Here is a 21,800-nt window from a genome sequence, read left to right as displayed (position 1 = left end):
AAGTGGAGGAGTGTTCCGGTAGATGGGCTTGGCTGGCGCGCTTGGGCCCAGAGATGACTGTGCTGACCAGGGGCCTGGGGCTCTGGGTGGCCCCTCCCCATTCCCATTTCTCTGTGCAGGAGGAAGCAGGTGGTCAGCTGAGGGGGTAGGGAGGAGTCCGGGCTTCAAGGCACAGGAAGCCAGGGGGCCAAGTGGGGGTCTTATATCTGGGGTCTCTGGGACATATGAGCCCGCAGGTGGGAGTGGCCAGGGGTGGCCACATGGTCAGCCTGTCTGTGCTGAGCGTGTGTCCGGCTGCTCATGGGCCAACCCGCCGGCGTCGGTTGCCCTGGGTGTATTTCAGAGGCCGCTGCGAGATACACAAGGGTGAGCAGTTGTTCCTGCAGACACACAGCCCGTCTTTGGAAAACCAATCACTGGCTCTTTGCCCCTTGATTTCTCGATTGAGAACGGGATCTGACTTCCCAGGCTGCCTGTGGGCCCCACATCCCCCAGCCAGGGTAGGGGCTGTTGGGAGGAGTCCGAAGGGTCAGCTGGATGGCTTTGCTGCTGGATTTAGAAGGACACGGGTGGTACAGACACGCCCCAGCCCGGAAGGGTACCTGGGGGCACCTGGAGGGGCCACCATGTGTGTTGGATGTGTGGGGAAGGGCTATGTGCGGGGTGGGGGTTTATGACGTGACTCGGTTGTGAGAGCTGAGCACTTTATTAAAACCAGCAGTTCTGGGGTGCGTGGGGGGCCCCCCTGGCCCCCAGTCAGGCTGGCTGGGGAGAGAGGGCGGAAGGTGGTAGCCCGGGAAGCAGAGGCAACATTTCTGTCCCTTTCAAAATGAGGTGTTCTCCCGAGGGGACACTTGTCCCCAGGGGCTGGCAGTCTTCCTAGTTCTGGGCTTTGGGGCCTTCTCCAAGGATTTGGAGCTGTTGGCCGGTCCCCTTTGCAGTCACCCGAAGGTGTTTGAAGGCGGTGGGCAGTGTGCGGCCCAAGAACGGAGGGGTGGTCACGTCTCGGATCATGATCACGTATTCCCCTGCAAGGGAGGGAGCACGCTTGGACTCGCCTCCCGAGGCCTCTGCCTGCCGGACTCCTGCCCACCCCCACCTGGCACCCTCCCCTACCTGCCCTGGCCCTGGCCACCCTCTCCCCCAGCTGCTGGGGGCACGATGTAGGTGAATCCTGGATTCTGGGTGAGTAAACCATCTCACACTCAGGACATGAGCCCAGCTACAGTCCTCCTGGGATCCTGGGGACAGAGTTGGAGCCAGCTCTGTAGGGTAGGCTGGGCAAGGCCTCAGGAGTCCGTCCAGCCAGACAGAGACCCCTTTCCCAAATTAAGGTGCCTGTGGCTGATGCGGGACTCCTTTTGAAAACACTTCATCTTTTATGGGAAAAAAATAATTCATTTCTCTGAAGACCTGGTTGCCTCTTCTGAAGCCCCTGCCTGCCCTGCTGTGAGAGGGGTGGGGGATTGTGGGGGGCTGCAGGGGGCTGCTCAGCTGGGGACCCATGTGGGGAGGAAAGCCCTTTCCTCTTCGCAGTCTGTAAACTGTCTGGAGAGCTTCAAAGTTGGGAGCAACCATAAAAGAAGAAAATAAGCAATAACAGAAAGTGAGGTTGCCATAGAAACCTCCCTCTCCCTCCCTGGAGCCGCTGGGGCTGGCACCAGAGCGTGGAAAAAGCTCGCGGGCTGGCCCAGGCTCACACCAGGAATGCAGCCGCAGCTGAACGGGGGCGCGGGAGCCGGCTGCAGGGCGAGAACATTCCAGCGCTGGTCTGGGAGGCAGGCTACTTGCTGACCCTCAGCGCCCGGCCCAGGGGCTGCATTCCTGGGGCAGGACCAGAGGGGACGGGTCGCACTGGGCTGGCTGGGCCTTGAGTCAGAGCCTTCAGAAAATCGTGGTTTGGGGGCTGGGGCACCTGGGAGGGGCCACATTCCGCAGCCTGGGGCACTGGGCCTCCCTGGCCGGCTGGGGGCAGGGTGGGGGGGAGCCGCACATGGCAACGCCCCGTGTTTCCAAGCAGCTGGTCTCTAGGTGTTCCCAAGAACATAGCCACACCAGCCATGGCCAAGGGCGCCGCCAGGGACCGGGAGGGCTCCGCCGCGGGCAGCGGCCACAGCCACAGCCAGCCCTCGACTGACCTCGTCCTGTGGCCTCCAGGAGGATGGGAAGGAGTCTGGCTGGTGGCCACCATGCTGGCCTCAGAAACGACCCAAGGCCTGGTCCCAACCGCCACGTGGTCCCGTCAGGGGCCTTGTGCCCAGTGTCCCCACAGAGCCCAGCCCACACCTCGGGGACCTGGCTACCCACTGGCATCGCCTCTCATGGCATGGGACTTGCTTCTCCTTAGAGCCCTGTGCAGTCTAGGGGACCTGGCCACTGGCCCCTTTCAACTGGCGCAGGGGACACATCTCCTCCATCCACCCACAACAACTCCTCTTCACTCACACAGGGGTCAGGGGAGGGGACGACCACGGTGCCAGCCCTGTTGGCCAGCCAGCAGGCGTTGTGGCTGCTGTTGGGGCAGCAGTGTCAGCCCAAAAGGGGGATGGGGTACCGCCCAGACCCTGGTTCTCCCCCTGCTCAAGGACCTTCCGGGGCTTTGCTAACAACAGCAGGTGGGTTGGGAGGGGCTCGGACCTGGAAGCTGGAAGCCTTCCAGTCGGAACCCTGGAGCCAGGATCCAGGGACATTCACCTCGGCTGAGAGGACAGACAGGTACTCACTGGTGTGCACCCCTCCACTGGGTACCCCACCTGGTGGCCGCAGCCCTGGTGAGGACCCTGGGCCAGCTGACGTCCCTGCACCTGCCCAGGGCCCTCCGTCCTGCCTCTGGCGGTGTGAGCGTTTATGCTGGGGGCAGGCCAGATTGGGCAGGGTGCCTGCCCCCAGCCCGAGGCCAGCCTTCCAAAGGTGACATAAATGATCTATTTGGATCCAACAGCTTGAGATGGCCCACTTGGTGGTGTCCTCCCACTGCTGCCTACCTGGGAAGGCCACCGTCACTGGCTCTGACCTGTCAGGCCTGCGGGGAGAAGAGAAAGATGGCCCTGCAGGCACCTCCATGTGCGACACCCCCCCCACACACACACTCCTGGGCCCACAGCACTGGGGCCCTGTGGACAGCAGAGGACACGGGTGTGACCATCAGCCTGGCCCTGGAGAGGAGGGCTGTGAGGCTGTGACCCGCTCTCTGACCCTCCCCGGCCCCCCTCCTGCATCTTGCTGTCTAGAGCAGAGCCACTCCTGCCCCCAGCAGTGCTGTCCGAGCAGGGTCAAGGTGCTGGCCCTCACAAGGCGAAGCAGGGCTTGTTCAGAACACGAAGCAATGGTGACTTTCCAGCAAGAAGTGACAGGAGGCGGCTGGGAGCATGGGACTCAGTGCGGCTGGGCCGCAGGACACTGTGTCCCCCTCCTGGGAAGTAAAGGTCCTTTTAACCTTGTGACGGGGGTGAAGAGGGAGCAGGTGAAGACACGATGGGTGGGATCCTGGAGCGAGGTCCCACGTCCTAGGGATGGAGACTCTCACCATAGGCCACGGCAGCCCGGGCTCTCTGAGGTGGGGACAAGCTTCAGACCCAAGTCTCAGTATTTCTGTCTCAACCAGAGGGTTCTGGAGGCCACCACCCATGTGGGTTTCCACTCTACAGAGAGTGATGGGCCCACCCTCCTGCCCCTAGGGAGGGTCACCTGCCCTGGAGAACCTGGCTGTGTCCCCGATGAGGACTCGTGTGCCGGAGCCCCTGGCTTGATCTCTGCCCCTGTGTCGAGCCCTCAGCCTCCTTCACACGTCCTTGGGGGGGACCAGGCAGCCACCGTGGTGTGGATGCCCCAAGTCCTCTGGCCTCTGGAGGTCTTTCTGGGTGGCATAGAGGCCCCTGATGTGACGGGCTGTGCTTGCACTGAATTATGCAACCAGAGGGACTGGGGGGGGGCAGCGGGGTTCCCCGCCCCCCACCCTCCATGGCTGGAGGTTTCCTGTCATTACATAGCAGGAGCAAGGGGCTCCTTAGCTGGGACTCGGCGACCTGCCAGGTTCCGACCCCTTGCCAAGCTCACATACCACATGCATGGTTTGGGTGATAAAAATTTAAAGACAAAAGATTTTAAAATTACTTCATTTCGAGTGTGTGTGTGTGGGGGGGAGTGGGCTGTGGCTCAGCCCCCGGAGCCACGTTAAGGACTCTGGAGTGCAGGGCGGAGGGAGGCAGATAAATAATTGAGTGCTAAGAATAACCAGAGCCGGCCGGGCTGCCAGCTTCAGGAGATGTAAACGGGGTTATGAGGAGCAGGAGCGTTTTTACAGAACCCCCAGGGCTGTGCGCAAACGGTGGAGCCAGGCCAGGGCTGGGGACCCTGGGCAAGGAGACGCCAGAGGCGCCCGGCCGGCTGACGCTCCCACACACCCACGGGGCGGCCTGGAGCCGTGGAGACCTGGGCAGCGGTGTGACCCAGAGTCCCTGACTGAGCACGGGCTGGCCCTCCAGCCACCGGGTGGGCAGCAGGGCCTGGCCGGCTGGCAGGCATCCTCTGGAAGCCACACCGAGCCCATATCATCCTCGGGTGGGGGACGGACCCACAGGCAGGGGTGGGGCGGACATGATGGGAGCGCTCGCCCCTCCACCCTTCATGGCCGCAACCGAGGCCTCCGCTCTATCTGGGCCCACTGCCCTTGCCACATGTTCCCTGTGCTTGGCGTTTGCCAAGTGCCTTGGGTCGGCAGGTGTATGGTTTTCGTCAGATTTGAAAATATTTTGGTTATTTCCTCGAATCCTTTGTCTCTCCCCCTCCGCTCCCCCACTTTGGCATCTGGCGGCCGGAAGTCACCTCACAGCTGGAGCTGCTGAGCTGGCGATGTTCGGTTTCATCTCTGTGGTCTGTCTTCAAGTTCACACGCCCTCTCTGCATGTCTGCTCTGCTGCTGACCCTTCTGTGTGTGGTCACCGGGCAGTTCCTCTTCTCACGCTTTCCATGTCTCAGACACATGCAGTCCCTTCGTCACTGGTCAGCGTCCCCTTCTCTTCGTTCCTGCAGCTGCGTTGTTTCTGGGTCGGTTTTGGTTGATTGTTATTTCTTGTATGGCTCATACTTTCTGGCATTTAAAATAATAACTTATTGATTTTAGTGAGAGAGGAAGGGGGAGAGAGAGAGAGAGAGACAGGAATGTCCACCTGTTCCTGTACATGCCCTGACCAGGGATGGAGCCCACAACCTTGGCATATTGGGTGGGATGACGCTCCAGCCAACCGAGCTATCCGGCCAGGGCTCTGGAGGGTTTTATGTGCCTGGTAATCTGTGACCGGGTGCCGGACATTGTGAATCTGACCTTGTTGGGGCTGGGTATTTTTGTGTTCTTATATTCTTGGTGCTGTTACTTAGAGATCGTTTGGTCCTTTTGGGTCTTGCTGTTCAGCCTGGTTAGGTGGGCTTCAGAGAGGGTACACGTTCCCCATGACTGAGGGAGGGCGTGCCGTGCTCTACCAGTGACACTGTCTGAACTTGGTGGGCTCTGGGCTGGTTTCTGCAGCCCCGTGTGTGCTCTGGACATGGTCCCCCTTGGTCTGTTCGGTGGTTCTTTCCTCACGCATGTGCAGACGCATGCACACACATGCTGGTCCATGCTGCGCAGACTCCAGGACTCTCCCTTTGAGCTCCATCTGTGAAATCGACCCACCTTGGCTTCTGGGGCTCCACTCCCTGTCCCCCTGAGCACACCCTGAATCCATCTGGGTGCCCTCCCCGTGCCGCAACCAGGAACGCTCAAGGCAGTGAGCGTGGCTGTCAGAAGGCTCACGACAGTTGTTCCTGTCTCTTGGAACCCTCCATCCTTGGTCACCTGCTGTCCAGTTTTCTATTGTTTACCTGAGGGAGGGCAAATCCAGCCCCTTATAGTCCATCTTACAGACCAAACTGAGACGTGGTGCCCAGATGGCACCTACCCACCCTTCAGTGAGCAGTTCTGAGGGGTAGGCTCCCTGGTGGAAGGGATTCTCTTGCTCCTGCCCTGCCCACAGCATGCGGTTGTCCTTCCACAGTGCCAGTGGGACATGTGGCCAGGCCAGTGAGGGGAGAGGTGGGCCCTCTATGTGGGGGAGTGTGACAGCCCCCTGGCAAGGGTCACCCCGCCGGTCCCACCAGGTGCTCAGCTGCCTGCCTGAGTAACCTACCAGCCCAGTCAGCTGCCCTTCAGCATGGGTGGCTCTGGGGTCCTTATGACCCCATGGCTATGCTGTCCCCTTCCCCGAGGCCCTGGCAGTGTCTCAGCAGAGCTGCATGATCTCAGCAGGCCCTCCTGACACCACCTCTTCTAGGGCAGGACCAGTGTGTCTCAGCACTGTGCTGACCATCCCTGGTCCATACCTCATCAGCCCTGTCGGTGGTCAGACAGAGGCCCAGTGGCTGCAGACCAGACTTAGAAACCTGCTGCTGGGGCCACACAGGGGGGCAGAGGTTGCAGGCTCTGGGCGCGGTAGGGCCTGGCCCTGGCCCTGGTCATTAGTTTCTTAGTCTGTGAAGTGGGCACACAGGCTCAGCATGGGGAGTCGATCCTCCAAGACCAACCTGGGTGTGGGGTCCTGCTCCTGCGGCCTGGTCAGGGGAGGGGGCCCACCTAGGGAGTCGGTCAAGGCCGTGGATCCTGGGGCAGGAGCTTCTGCCCAGCCATGTGGTCCTCACGTGCAGCCTCGGGTGCTGACGGGACTTGCTGGCCTCGGGAAGCCATAGTGAGGACACACACAGGGGAACTATCCCAGAGGGTGGGAGGCTGCAGGGAAGTTTCCCAGGCTCCCCCGACCTGCCCATGTGCACTGGGGCCTTCTGCAGCCCTCATGGAGGCCCTGAAGCTAAGTCTCCCAGCTAGCACAGGAACACGGCTGGCCACCACACTGGAAACTGTTGTCACCTCCCTGGGATCCCCGAGGAATAGGAGCTTCTCCTTACCCAGGCTCCAGGGGTCTCAGGGATCTCAGGGGTCACACTGCCACATGGCCCTCGAGTGAGGTCTCCCCACCCCCCACCCCCCGCACAGGACCAGGAGGTGCAGACACGCGAGAGGCATTCTGAGTTCCCACCCTGTCCTGGGGGTGAGGGGCCAGCACTGTCTAGGGCCCCTGTCCCCTGTGGGCAGTGGACCCCAGCCTGGGAAAGCCTGCAGGGTGTTCTCTGGCCTGGGTGTGCCGGCTTACCGGCCCCACCCTCCTGCCCACCCCCATCTGCCCAGTCCCTGTTCCAGCCCTGCGTCAGGTGGAAGGCATCCACTGTGCACCGGGATTAGGGCATCCAAAGCCTGTGCGTTGCGGCCAGCTGCTGCCCGGGCCGCCGCACACCTGCTCGGCTCACTGCTGTCCCGGCCGCGCCGCTCACTCCCTAACCTTTAAAAGCTCCTGAAGAAGTAATGCACCCACCACCCCTCTCTCCTGTTTCCCCAGGACGCCCACCCAGAGGACAGAGACTGAGCCACCCTGTGCAGGCCCCTGGCTGGGTGAGGGAGCCCAGGGCACAGGGGCCATGTGGCCCTCGGACCCCCAGCCCTGGCTGCCCTGCGGCTTCTTCCATGTCATGCCCCTTTGGCCAGCCACATGAGGGCCCAGCTGTCTCCTGTCTCCCCTGTGCCCTCTGCGTGGCTTCCTGTTGTCCTGGGACCCCTGACTCCCAGGCCTGCCTCCTCTGAGCCCCACAATTTGCCAGAACACTGCTCGGGTGCAGGGCCGCCCACAGATAAAAGGAGTCCCCTGAGCACAGTCCCAGTAGTGGCCCTCCCAGCCAAGGGGACAGAACTCTGGCAGGGGCCCAGGGGAGCTGGAGGCAGGCTGGGAGGCAGAGGAACCTTGGACTTCATCCTGGACCTCATGAGGGATTTCTTGGGAGTCCTTTGAGATTCCATTTAAAAGCATTTGTCCACGGTCCCCTGGGATGGGCCATGTACAGGACAGAGTAATGGGAGGTGGTGGGACACCTAGACATGCCCAGAATTGGTCCTCAGAGGTGACTACAGCTGCGGCAGGGTGCCTGGGGGCCTTGGGCGAGGCAGGTAGCCCCTGGGCTGTGGCCACAGGACCTGCCATTTACGCACCACAGGGCTGGCACCAGAGAAAGGACAGGCCACCGCCCAAGCTTGCTCCCTGGGACCCTGTAACCCTGGTGGCTCTTGCCCAGAGCTTCTCCGGGTCCAGGCAGTGGTGGGCTCTGCCCTGCCCCCGGGGGACAACAGGTCATCCTGTGTCCTGCGGCTGGGCTGGGGTGGGTGAGGAGCCCAGGGTGCTGGCTCAGCCACTGGGAGGGGCGCTTCTGCAGGGGGACAAAGGCCTGCCCTCGACGTGATGCTCAGCGGTCACTAAGACCTGTGGGGGCTGTGAGCACCAACTACCTATTCAAGCACAAAAATTAATTGCCTCCATCTGTGTTGGCCTAATGACTGATTAAATGACTAATCATGGAAGTCTTAATTAAACCCATTTTTCTGCAAGCGAGAGAGTGGGGGAGGTCTCGGTGGCCAGGGTGTCAGGCTCGGGCATCTTTGCTCATCCGTCAGTGAGCAATTATGGGCAAGGTCGTGCTGTGGGTCCCGCCACGAGGCATGGGAGCTCAGCTGGGGGCTGCAGGCACCGGGCTCCCGTCCCAAAGCTCACATTTAGGGTTGGGGGGGAGCTCATATTAGGGAAGGGGCAGGCAGGCTGTGTACCCCCCCCACACCGGACCCTGTTCCAACACAATCGTCGTGCTGCTGGCCAGCTCTCGGCCACATTTGTGAAATCGAGTCCGTGTTTTGCAGCTGACGCACTTCACATCACTCAGGAACTGACGGGGTCTGTGTCATGTTGTGAAATTCCGTCACAGGCCAGGAATGTCTCCGCAGGAATGCACGGGGCCGATGGGAGCAGGCTCTCCTGGAGAAGCAGGCCCACGTGCTTGCTAGCCAGGCGCTGGGGCTCTGGTGGCTGGGCAGGCTCTCCCGGCCGTGGTCAGGCGGCCACATAGGGACCTGCCTTAGGGAGAAGTGGAGCCCTACATTCCCAGGGGGCAGGATTAAATGGGCACATGCCTCTGGGACCTGGCTGGCTGGCTTCCCCATGGGGCGGGGCTTCCCTATGGGGGCGGGGCAACACTGATTCCAGTGAAGGAGGGAACAGCCCAGTGCCAGGCTGGCTGTGGCTTCGAGGGGTCACCAGGCAGAGGGCACAGTCTCCTGGGGCAGGAGGATGCTGCCAGCTGCTGCTGCATTGAGGGAGAGAAGGGCAGTGTCCCAGCCTGTGGCCGGCGGGGGGCAGCAGCAGCAGCTGCGAGGGGCAGCTCTGGTCTTGGTTCCGTGCTCGCCTCTCCCTGGAGGGGTGGCAGCCATCTGCAGTCAGCTGCTTCTCTCACCTCCCCAGACCTTGGGGTCCAGCACCTAGAGGCCAGAGCTGCCCATGGCCAGGACACTGGTGTCCGCCTGGGGTCTCCATCGCCCCACAGTGGGAGCTCTCTGTCCGTGTGCCTGATGTTCCATCAGCCCCTGCACTGCCCCATGTCCGGCGCCCGCAGACCAGGCCGCAGGGAAAGGATAAGGGGATGGAAGGGTTTCCAGCATGGCTGCACGTTGCCGACAGGTGTTAGTGCGTGGGGGTGGGGGACGCTGGCACGGCGGGTGTCCGAGTGTGGGGGCTCCGACCACAGTTGTTAACACCTCGGGAACCTTGTCGATGCAGCGCGTGCTCACTAGTTAGCCCAATATCTGGAGTTCATGGAAGACACGGCAGCGGTTTGTAATTATCTATGTCAGTGTCTGCATCCTGGGCGAGGTGACACATGTGTCCTATGACAGGAGCACCGTGGGGCTGCTGAGAGCCCGGGGGGGGGGTGGCTGTGGTAGTTGTCAGACTGGTCTTCAGCCGGACCAGTGGCCACTGGTCTGTATCCCTGGGGGCCATGCTGCATGCGGCCCCTTTGTTGCCACAGGTGAGACCTGCAGGTGCTCCCATACTGGCCCCTGAAGACTTTGTCTGGCGGTCACCTTCCTCTGACCAGTCCCACGGCCCCTCCCTCCAGTCCTGGGCAGGGTTGCCAGGAAGCCAAGAATCGTGGTTGTGACTTGGTGGGGGGTGGCCTGGCTGAACTGGGGTCTGGCCCTGTGGTCTCCGTGTTTGCCTGAGCCAGCTGGGGTGGGGGCTGGGGAGACCTCAAGGAGCCCTACACCCCATTGCAGCGGCCCGGTCAGGCCCAGCAGGCCCACCCCATTACAGGAAGAGGGGTCTACAGCGATGGCCTCCCCACGGAGCCAGAAGGCCCTGAGGGATGGAGGGAGGCGGCCACGTGCTAAGAGGGGGAGGGGTGGTGAGAACATTCGGGCAGCACGTGCCAATGGCCCACGGGAGGCAGGAGCCCACGTGCCCTTCTCCACCCCCATGTGGGTTTGTCACTCACAGACCAGAGCCCTGGCTGCCAGGTGGGGGGCTCTGCAGAACATCTGGCGCATCTCAGGCCCCAGCCCACCTCTACCCCTTTGTGCGGCCTGGCTGAGTGAGCCCTTGCAAGCGCCCTGCCCCCCTGGGGGTCCCAGCTGGGAGCCACACATCCTCGGCTCACAAGGACTTAATGTGAACCAGACGAGTCGTCTGGAAGCCTGAGTGCTTTTCATTTTTGAGAGCTGGGCATGGAGGCCAGAAAAGATGGTGTTCCTGCTGTTGCAGGAAGTAGGCTTTTGGCAAGAAGAACCAGGTTTGGACACTGGTGCAGGGAGCTGGTGCCCAAGCCAGAGTGAGGCAGTGGGTGGGGGACATCCCACAGCAGAGCTGGTGGGAGGCGCTGGGGGTGTGGATAGGGGCTGGGGCCACATAACACCTGGATGGGGCAGGGAGCTGTTTGGGCAGTGGGGTGGTGGGACCTGAGGGAGGTCAGGGACCATCCTGGGCTGGGGGCAAGGGCTTGGGCTCTGTGGCCAGGCGAGGTTCACGTGACCAGTGGTGCTGGGGTGCCCCGTGGGGAGCTCTGCGTGGGCCCTTGCCCCCACCACTGGGATCCTGAGTAGGGAGCTCAGGTGTGAAGCCTCCAGGTTTTTTGTATGCGGAAAATGGTAAGCTCAGCTGCCCCTAGATAAAGGCCCGCCTCGCACAGCTGACCACCCTGCCCCTCGAGTCCCGGACCCTGGGAGTGGCACAGATGTGGGCAGAAACGGGTTGTGGCCACTGGTCACAAGCTCCCTCTCACAGACGGGAGCGTCCGAGAACGCACATGCACCTGCTGGGGCTGGAGGCAGCCCCGTGCGGACTGCCGCCGGCAGGGCCGAAGCACGAGCTGTCCTCCCTCCGTTGTGTGTGCTGTCCTCCCTCCGTTCCGCACCGGCCATCAGATGGCGAGGGCCTTGTTTTTGCTGAAACCAGAAGTTTCCACATCCCCTTCCGTGTGCGTCCGAGTTGCCATAGTGACAACCTCAGGCAGAGGCCTTGCGAGCTCGGGTCCTGGGACTCCATGTGTCGCCTGCCGGTGCTCATGTGTCTCCAGAGCCCTGAGGCTAGGTACGCTGGGGCCTCTGTGTGTGGCAGGGTCCGGGCTGTTGTTTCACCCTGTGCTTCTGCAGTTACTGTGCGGAGCGAGCGCCGTGGTTAACCCGCACGCCATGACTCAGAGCATTGAGGTCTCCACGTGCAGGTTTCGAGGCTCAGCGGCTGGTGACACCGCCCAGCCCGTGTGTTCCCAGCGTGGGCCACGCCTCTGGTATCCCTCCGACTACAGGAGCGTTGGCAGCTGCGCAGCTACCGGAGCACTGTGGCTGTGTTCCACTTCTGCCCGGTTCCTCAATTCCCAGAGTGCTGGGCCTGTGCACGAAGCTTCTGCTCCTTTGGGACTCAGTGACCCCCCCACCCCCCGGCTGGCGTCTGGAACGCTGACTTTGGCTCCTTTGGGCTGGCAAGCCCCCACGCTGGGTCAGAGGCTGACTTTGCAGGGCTGGTGTCTTGGAAGGTATGGCGCCCCGCCTGCCCCCAAGGCTCCTCTGTGTCATCCTAGGGTCCTGTTACCCGGCAGAGGGCTCATGTCTGTCTAAGGCAGTGATTTCACTCAGGGGTCTAGGGGCCGTGTTTCTGGGGCACCCTGTGTCCAGCTGCGCCCCAGGGCCGCACCTTCCAGAATCCCACCCCCAGGGGAGGCTGCTGGCAGCAGGTGGAGGGTGCTGGCCACCCTGCAGGACTGGCCCGTGCTCTGTAGCAGCTGCATTTTGCTCCCCTGGCTCCCAGGTGCTGGATTCCCTGGGGCGGGAGGCCAGATCCATTCCCACCTGAGAGTTCCCAGCCCATGTGCATAGGGATGGGGGTGGCAAGCTGCTCCTGGAAACGGAGGCCTGGAAAGGTTTCTGAGGATGGCCCCTCCTGGGGACAGAGAGCACCACCGAGGAGTGGCCACAGGCACAGAGGGGCCTTTGCACCTCCCCACAGGTGACCGTCAGCCCCATAATTTGCCCAAACTGAAGCTGGACAAGCCTGTCCCCTGCAGGAGGGGCTGGTGCGTCCCCTGGCGTGTGCAGCTGCGGCGCTGCAGGACTGAGGATGCCCCGTGACAGCACCAGGCCATGGTGCTCCCCGCCCCGCCTACACTCAGTGTCCCTTAGGTGCAAGGCTGCAGGCTGGTGGCTTGATCTCCTTGGACCTGTCTGAGTAAGTCGCCGAGGAGGGACCAACAGCTGCAGACACAGCTGGGGCCACCCTCCACTGTCCCTGTCCCCTGGCAAGTCCCCTCAGGGATTAGATGGAGCCCTGGGCTCCCGCAGAGGAAGCAAACATGCATCCCTATTCTCCAGGCAACAGGAGCCTTTGCACCCCTGGGCCAACTGAGGCCCATGGTGTCCGCAGTGTTGAAGGGTGGGGCAGCAAGGGGAACCGAGGCAGGTGTGTGGAGAAGGGCGCCCTTGCCCCTGCCTGAGAATGTGCGTACTGGAGGGCCTCCTGTGGCCCCACCTGTGGCCCAGCTGCTGGGGCGACAGGACAAGCCCCTAAACACCCGTGAGTGGGTCGGCCTCTCCTACCTGCTGCCTCCAGGTGGGCCCTGCACAGTGGGCGTCTCCATACTGGGACCCAGGCCACCTCTCGGCCTGCCACTTCCCTTCTGCAGGGAGCAGAAAGAGGGGTTCAGGGGGGTCCCCAGTAGCTCCCCTTTGAGCACCCTGACACACTGGATGCTAGACAGTGTGTGGTCTCAGCCACCTGCGGTCTCCCTGCTCCTACCTCGTGCTGGCTGTCCAGGAACGGGACTGGGTGGTACCCAGGCGGAGGTGACCTGAGGCGGAGGTCTGTGAACTGGGCACGGCCGCCCTCCACCCGCCGATAGTCCTCAGGACAACAGGGCTTACGTCCCCATGCTGAGGAGAAAGAGGTTTTTCAGGAAAATGAACGAAAAGGCCCTTTAATCATCACAAAGCACAGATCAGAGAGGACCGTTCCCGGGGCCTAGGTGGTTGGGGTGGACAACCACAGGGCCTGGGGCTGTGGACCCTGGCCCTGCAGCCCAGAGCACAGGCCATGAGCCATCTCCAGGTGAGTGGCCAGGGGGCGGGGCCGAGACAAGGGTACACCTGGGTCCTGCTGTTTCCTGGTGTCCCCCGTGCAGACAGGCTCCCTGTGGGTGTAGTTTGGGGCCCCTCACTGGGCCGCCAGCAGGGCCTGGTCCCCGGGGTCTGCAGGGTCCATGGCAAGTGGGAGCATGGAAACCACAGAGGCAACAGCCTCCCCAGGAGACCCTGACATCCTCAGGTGCCCGAGAGCATGGAGGGCTGGGCTGGGCCTGGGTGTCCCTGTAGTGGGTACCCCACTGTGACCCCTGCACCCCCCTTGGGGGTCCCAAGGCCTTTCCTTCTGGTGGCCATCCCTGGCGCCAACCGCTGGCAGAGGGGGCTGTAGCCCTGGACACCCCTCCCTCAGGCTCTTTGCACAGAGACTCGGAGGCTTAGATTGGATGATGATAACTGGGATGTTAGGTTGGTGCAGGGACCACCCCATGGGGGCTGGGCTGCCTGCCCCTCTGTTCCATGGGTCCCGGTCACATGCACTGCTGGGGGGGGGGCACCAGCAGGAGCAGCCATGCCTGGGGCGGTGGCTGGATGGGGTCATGCAGGGCTGGACGCTCCAGCTAACAGTCTGCAGGGAGCTCTGGGTGAGTGGACGGACACCTGTCATCCATGCACGGATGGGCCCCTCGGGCCACAGGCATTAATGTCCCTTCTCTGGAGTCCCACTTGTGCAGGGAGAGGTGGCGACGGGCCCAGCAGTGTTTGCAGATTACAGGTGGGGAGTTACTTCTCTCAGAGAGCTCTTAATTTTGTCATTATGGCTCATTGTAAAAGGAAGGTCTTTCCTTCTGCAAGGACACTCTTCTGTGTCCTCCATCCACAAGCTTTTTCTGTGCTCTCACAGTTTACGTCCTAGGCAAGGAGGGGAGCTGAGCTCCACCAGCCTCCACAGGGACTTGAGAGGGGCTAGCTGTGACCGCCTTCCACTGATGCACAGAGACCCCGGCTCTGTGTCCGAGGGCCCCTCGGCCAAGGTAACAGCACAAGTGGGCCCCGGATGGAGCGCTGAGGCTGCCAGCTCCCCCAACTGCGGCAGCCTCAGAGCTACATATGTCACACATCACTTCCAGGGGTTTGAGGGGATAGAAAAGGCACTGGTGTGCAAATCATTATCCCCCCAAACTACCCTGGAGCAGGTGCCTCCCTGGGGCTTGGTTCTTCCAACACGGGCGTGCTCTCAATGGCCTGGGAGACATTCTTCACAGACGTGTCTACACTGCCCACACGGGGCCTGCCCACCTAGCCGCCTTCCTGAGGTCCTGTTGGCCCACCTGCTTCTCACCACCTCTCCCGGTGCCCCCACTGTTTCTGCAGCTGCAGCCGCGCAGGCCCGAGTCGGAGGCTGTGGCCCCTCTCCCTTACCCACCGCACCCTCGCTGCCTGCCGCAGCACTTCTGCCTGATGAGGTGCTGCCCTTGGCGGGTGGGTCCTCCCTCGCCTGGAGGCCAGGCCCACCCCTTGCTGCCCCCAGGGCACAACCAACCGCCAGGCTCAGGCCACCTCAGGCCCTGTACTCTGACTGCCCCACTTGGACGCCCCCCGCAGGTGCCGCCTGGTCCAGCTGGATTGGGACTTCTTGGCTTCTCTGTCCCATTGGTCACTCTGCAAGTGTGATGCTGGCAGGAGTGTAGACGGTGGCATGGCACTGGGGCCTGAAGCGGATGGCACAGTGGCTGAGGGGCCCATGCACAGCCTGCAGTCCCCCAGGGGAAGTGACAGCTCTTGGGAAGCAGGAGTGGGGGGTGGCAGCAGGGCCTCCCACAGTGTAAAACCCAGTCGAGGCTAGCTGCTTCCACTCAGAGCACTGTCTGCCCGGGAGCAGGAGGATGGTCAGCACGAGGCTTCTGCATTTGCTGAAGGTCCCTGTGTTCCATGTCCTGGAGCCCCACCCCTGACGTCAGCACCCTGGGCCCCCCACGTCTCCCTGGCTCAGCGGCGCTGCCTCCCTCCCCCACCCCCATTGCTGATGCCACTGTGCCCTGACCCGTTCCCACCTCTCCTGCAGCTGTCTCTCCTCCCCTGGTTACCCGGCCAGGAGCAGAGGTGACATCCTGCATTCTGCCCCTGCTCTGCTCTCTCCACGGCACCATCTTGGGGTCCAAACCACCACCAGGCCTCTCAGGCTCCTGGCTCCAGCGTGTCCGCACTTCACACTCCAGCATGGAGTCACAACCCCCGCCCCCGACTCACTCCTGCACCTTGGGCAGGCCTCCAGCATGGCCACACCAAGTCACCCCACCCTGCTCACATTCCTTGGTCACATTGGGTCCCTCCGGCCTCAGCACTCACCCTTCCCCACCCTGTCTGACCTGTTGGCAAACCTGGTCCCATTGGGCCAAACCATGGAAAAGAGAAGCCTGAGGTCTGACGGCCAGTGTCATCCTGAGGGAGTAAGACAGAGCTGTGAGATGCCCTTGGGCACACGGGATGGCACGGGCAGTGCAGAGCACCCCTTGCCCACTGGTGGCCAAGCGGCAGGCCTGCCCTTGTGCCGGCCGCAGTTTCCGCAGTGCTGAGGCTCTGCGGCCCGAGCAGCCTGCTGGAGAGAAGGGGATGTCCCATGCGACCCTCGACTCAGGGCCCTGAGCTGCTCCGGTGCATTTCTGGGGCCAACGGCTGACTCCAACCCTGGGAACTACTTCTGAAGCCCTGATGTCCATATTACACAGTTACATCTATATCAGCAGGATAAGGTCACAGCGCTGCCTCTGGGAGCAGCGGGGCGGTGGGGGGCGGGGGCGCTCTGGGCGGGAGGACGAGCCGGCCAGGGGGATCGGGCAGCGTGACCTCTCCGGGAGGAAAACGTCTATTAATTATATTTTTATGGCTGACTCGATTAGACTCCCTAATCACCTGTGTAGGGCACGGAGGCAGCGGGCCGAGAAACCACCGGAATAAACAAGGTTTGAAGGGCTAGGTTCTTGCCGGGTGGGTGGCTAAGGGTTTTCTTCACTTGAGTCAGAAAACACTGTTATCGGCTCTGAGGGGGACAAGAGTGTCTCCCGGGGGGGTGACAGACAGCGAGCTATGTCTTTGGGGCGAACTCAACCTGCCGGGACTTCAGGGAAGCAGTCGACAGAGCAGTCTGCATGTGGGGACACGCGGGGTGGGGTCTCCGTGTCACATGGGGACGTGGAGAGGCAGGGGGTCTCCATGTCACGTGGGGGCCCATGGGCTGGGGGTCTCCATGTCTCCCCTCTCCCCCTACTGCTACCAGAGGCCGGCAGTCACCTCTGTGCCCTGACGTGACTGTGAGTGTGACGCACACACACTCTATCGTCACACCGACACGAGTTTGTGCATGGCTCACACACATTCTCAATCGCACACCGACTCAGCACACAGGGGACACCTGTGCAGTGCCCGCATACACTCACACTGTCACACTCACCCCCACCCCAGCGCACACACCGTGTTCCCCTCAGCTGAGCCCCAGACCTTCACATCCAGCTGGCCCTGGGCACCTCCGCCACCCAGCCCCACACCCACGTCACTCTGTCCCCTGTCCCAACTCTGCCCCCCCATGGGGATGTGCCTCCCCTCCAGCCTGTAGTGGTCCCCAAATCACCTGTACCACCCCAATCCGTTTACCTGCCTGACAGCCGTGGTCACGCTGACCAGCAGCAGCCTCTCCACCAGAGCAGGGGCAAACCCAAACACTGCGTCCACTTCCCAGGGGACAGGCCCGCGGGCAGCAGGTGGCTGACAGAGGAGGACCACGGCTGTGACGTGTGATGGACGCAGGAAGCAGAAACTGACCCTGGGTCAAGACCACAGCAGGCGGGGAGCTCCCAGCAACATCCAGGGAAGCAGTTAGTTGCTGGGTAAACGTGAGGCCTCAGGCACAGGGCCGGCCGGAGCTGCACTGTCTGACGCTGGAAGCTACCAGTAGCCCCCGTCATGGCCGTACCATCAGGGTCTAGACTTGAGGGAGACTGGGACACATCCCTGGCTGGTCTGGTGGTTCTAAGTGGCCTAGGCCTGTCCAGCAGATGGCTGAGACCCCCAAGGACACGGGGGAGGGAGCCCACCTGGTCTTCCTGGCCCCAAGCAGGGCATCCTCGGGCTGTGTGATGGCCAGGCTCTGGGCCACCTTGGGGAGCTTCCCCATGTCCCCACCAAGCACAGGCCTCCGTGGCCCCCAACCAGGCCAACAGGAGGAAGAAACCATGGTGGCCCTGTGCTGCTGGAAGGCACACCTGGGTCCTCACCGTGTCAGTCCCTCTTGAGATGCACTGGTACCCAGCACGCGCACAGTGACCTTCTAAAAGGCACATTCACATGGGCGCCATCACCACCACCCAAGACCCTGGCTCGCCTGAAGGCTTCCCACCAGCAGCCAGGTGGAGCTCCAAGTGCGTGCCCACCCCCTCATCTCTCCCCAGGATCCAGAAACTTTCCTACCCGAAGGTCGAAGGTCGCCAGAGAGGTGCTGTTTGGGGCTGAACACAGGGACGTCGGGGCAGCACCAGGTTCCTGCCCTCTGGCTGCACCCACATGGCCACAGGACATGGGGAGGCAGCTCTGGTCTTCGGCCCGGCTCCAGGGGCAACAGGGAGAGGAGACAACGAGGTTCTCCATCAGACCCCAGGTAGTGCTCCTCAGCCCACCCTGTGGATGGGCTCCACCTTCCCAGAGCCCCCAGAATGCAGCCACACAGAAAGGAGCCTGATGTCCTGGACCAGAGGGGGGGGGGCAAGGACGCAGTCCAAGTGCTGTGGTCTCGGGTCTCTGCGGCCCCCTCCTCTGGTGCCTGGTTCCAGGCAGATGCACCCAACACTTCAGCCTGTGACTTCACTTCCTGCATCTCAGCCCTGTTGGCCCTGGAAGCTAGGTGGTCCTTTCTATCCTTTTCTGGGACATTCTCTCTGTACACTCCAATTCCTAGACGAGTAAATTTTTTTTTTTCTGGAAGTGAGAAGCAGGGAGGCAGAGAGACTCCTACATGCGCCTGACTGGGATCCACCCGGCATGCCCACTGGGGGCGATGCTCTGCCAATCTGGGGAGTTGCTCCATTGCAACCAGAGCCATACTAGCGCCTGAGGCGGAAGCCAGGGAGCCATCCTCAGTGCCCAGGCCAACTTTGCTCCAGTGGAGCCTTGGCTGCGGGAGGGGAAGACAGAGACAGAGAGGAAGGAGAGGTGGAGGGGTGGAGAAGCAGATGGGTGCTTTTCATGTGTGCCCTGGCTAGGAATCAAACCTGAGACTTCCACATGCCAGGCCGACGCTTTACTGCTGAGCCAACCGGCCAGGGCCAAGACAAGGAATTTAAAGAACAACTTTTCCTTGAAAAAATGTAGGTCCTGTATGCTTTTCTACCATAATTAACTATAGGCTATTAGTACCGAGACATGGCGCCACCTGCAAGGCCATGAAGTCCCATGAGTTTCTGCGACACAGATCGTTAGTTTTATTGGCAGGACGGGTGCGGCAGCAAAGGGCATCCTGATTTCAAACACCCGTCTTACAATTATGGGCATCCTTTTCAGGTCCCATTGGATAAAACATGCGACACCATTTCAACAAATGACAGAGATCCTCCAGCATCATCGGTCGACTGGAAACATTTCCTGGGAGGGTCTCCCACATGGAGAAGAGAAGAAAAGCAATCTGAAGGTCTCTCCACAGCCCCAGCCTCTCAGTGTCCCACATCCAATCCACAGGAGTGTGTCAGCGCTGGGGCCCGGCTGGCCAGCCAGGTCACTCCAGCAATTATCGGCACCTGCATTAGGACTCAATGGGCCTAAACTATTGGGGTCTCAGCGGATGCCCCACTGACAACAATTAACGTAAAAGGTTCCACCGTGCAGAGCCGTGGGTGGGAATTACAAAAGGTTAAGAGACGAAATATAAAATCCTTTCTGAATGTAAAATCAATGTGCTTTGTTACTGAAATCCGGGTGCTGGAATTAAACCAAACACCAGGCTCAGAATTTCTGGCAATAGTCCACGTCCAGGACGTTGTCTTTTTCTTCTCGACAAAAAGCAATCCTCTCCTCGAAAGTTAGAAGCAATTAAACAACTGAACTAGTTTGTATCAACAAGATAATTAAATGCAGTTTTCAGTCACATGTTTCTGACATCAGGCCTCTGGGAAGAGCTTCCTCTCTTCCTTATACTCACTTGTACAATTGGAAACCGAGATTTTAGAGGGTTTATTGTCTTAATTGCCTGTCGGATGGGGGAGAAAGTTTCTTTGAGCCGAGAGCCTGGTCCCTGTGGGCGTGGGGTGAGGGCCAGCTGCAGGGTGGGTGTGGGGTGGGCCTGGCATGGCGGGGGTGGGGCTGAGACCCAGTGGCCTTGCCCAGCAGGTGGGTGGTCTCTGGGTTCCTGTCCTCTGTGCACGAAGATGTTGGGTTCCAGGTTCTGAAGCACACTTCCTTCCATCCAGAGAGATGGGGGGGGGCAGGGTGCTGTGTGGCAGGTACCCTGGGGCTGCACCGGCCTCCTACCCTGAGCTCCTATATCCCCAGCTGTCAGCAGGTGAGGTCGAGAACACATAGGTACAGGGGTAATCGTTTCAAACAAGCAGCTGTGAGGTGTGCCAGCCCTGCCAGCTCCAGGTGGCTTGGAGCCTCCTCCCTGCCCCCTCTCTTCCGGGCTGGGCTGCAGACGAGGGGACCCCTGACTGCTCAAAGGCTGGGTCCAGAGGTCAGAGGTCAGCCAGAGCACTGTTGAATGGAGGCGTCCTTCCGGGTGGCGCTCACAGCAGTGGGCTACACATCACCACTGGTCGGGGGTCCCTGCCTGTGCCCCCACCACTGACCGCTGCAGTCCAGCTGGGATGCTGTGACAGCTGCTCAGGGGACAGACCCGTGGCTCTGCCCCGCCCATCAGGGCGCCTGCTGGGGACCCGATGCGTGAGAGCCTGGATTAACCCATCCAGGACCAGGGTGCCTCTGCTGCAGGGCCCTGTTGTCCGTGAGCGGCCCTGGGACAGGGTGTGGGGCGCCAACCCCTGACCGGCAGCACCTGGCACGGCAGCCTGCCTGTTTGGTGGGACCTCATGAGCTGGAGCCCCCGTCAGCAGGACTTGCTGATCTGGTAGACGAACTTCTTCACCACCAGCCGGGTTTCACAGCACTCGCCACCTGAGGCCCCACAGTGGGGCCAAAGAGGGGTGGCAGCATGTGGGGTCACAAGCAGGGCAGGCTTCCTCAGGCGGGTACGGGTCAAAGGAGATGCAGAGGGAGCCACCCGGGTTCGTCCTGCCCACGCGGCCCCCTGTGGGCTGACGACGACGGGTTTCCCATTTGAACTTCCCATTTGGCAAAGATGGCCACCTGACACAGCAAACCTACTCCTCAGGGACAAAACCGGGCTTTAGCACGCCACGTTTCCTGTCTCCCATGGTCCGGCAAGGTGTGGCGCCCAGACGTTCCTGAGCACCTCAAGCTCTCCCTCCTGCTAGCTGGAACAGGGTGGTGATGGCTGGTGCTTGAAAGCCCTGCAGGGGCCACAGGGACACCCTGGTGACCAGGGGCCTGCTTCCCCTCCACCTCTGGGCGTGAAGGTGAGAAGTAAATGCCGGTGGAGGGGCCCCCTTGTTGCCGCCGTTGTCATTTCGGGTTCTCTCTTACGGCTGGCCACTGATCTACCGGCAGCAGAACCAAAATGCTCAGTGACTTCATTTTCTCTGCAGAATGCACCAGGACAGCCCGACGGCCACAAGTTCGGACCCAGAGCTGATGCAGACCCCCACCCCATCTTTGAAGCACTCGGGTATGGGCAGGCGAGGGGCCGGTGTCATGCGGGGGACACTCTGGAGGCTGCAGTGTGGAGGGGACACTTTGGCAGGAGGGGTCAGTCCAGCAGAGTGTTCAGGGGTGAACTATCCCACGTGGGAAATGCCAGTTTTATGAGAAGAAAGAGCGGCAAGGGGCCCTTCTCCATCCCCTGTGACGGGGACTAGAGGGACAGCTCCGTGGGACGCCTGGTCAGCAGTCCTGGCGGCAGGCGCTGCTGCATGTACACCATACAGAAGGGGGAAACTGAGGCACAGGGAGGTCCAGGTAGAAGACAGTGGCGAAACAGGAGCCCAGTCTGTCTTCCCCATGGCCCAGACTCACTGGGGAGGGACCTAGCCCCCCCCCCAGGCAACCTCCATGTGGCTGTGTTTTAACAGGCAGCTGAGTTCTGAGGAGCTCAGACCGAGCAGGTCACAAAAACAGAAGCAGGGGCCTGGCCTGTGGTGGTGCAGTGGTTAGAGTGTATACCTGAGACGCTGAGGGCACTGGTTCGAAAAATGGACTTGCCGGGTCAAGGCACCTA

General features: G+C 61.5%; 1 protein-coding gene across 3 annotated transcripts in view; it reads right to left on the bottom strand.

Annotated features, from left to right (window-relative positions):
• Window positions 1-813: 813 nt before the first annotated feature.
• Window positions 814-21,800, bottom strand: part of MORN1 (MORN repeat containing 1) — a 41,490-nt gene continuing 20,503 nt past the window's right edge. Inside the window, exons 11-14 of one of the 3 annotated variants that reach the window (XM_066270654.1) lie at window positions 13,188-13,321; window positions 12,989-13,068; window positions 2,985-3,022; window positions 814-1,028 (exon numbers count right to left, since the gene is read on the bottom strand). In XM_066270654.1, coding sequence (XP_066126751.1) covers window positions 880-1,028; window positions 2,985-3,022; window positions 12,989-13,068; window positions 13,188-13,321 — 401 coding nt within the window. In that variant the 3' untranslated portion in view covers window positions 814-879. Of the gene's footprint in view, window positions 1,029-2,984; window positions 3,023-12,988; window positions 13,069-13,187; window positions 13,322-18,924; window positions 21,124-21,800 lie in introns of those variants that run through there. The other 2 variants (XM_066270655.1, XM_066270656.1) reach the window with 2 other exon arrangements.

Source organism: Saccopteryx bilineata, chromosome 3, assembly GCF_036850765.1.
Source record: "Saccopteryx bilineata isolate mSacBil1 chromosome 3, mSacBil1_pri_phased_curated, whole genome shotgun sequence".
Taxonomy (NCBI): Eukaryota; Metazoa; Chordata; class Mammalia; order Chiroptera; family Emballonuridae; genus Saccopteryx; species Saccopteryx bilineata.
The sequence above is the reverse complement of the archived record's forward strand: the minus strand, read 5'-3'. Positions and strand labels throughout refer to the sequence as shown.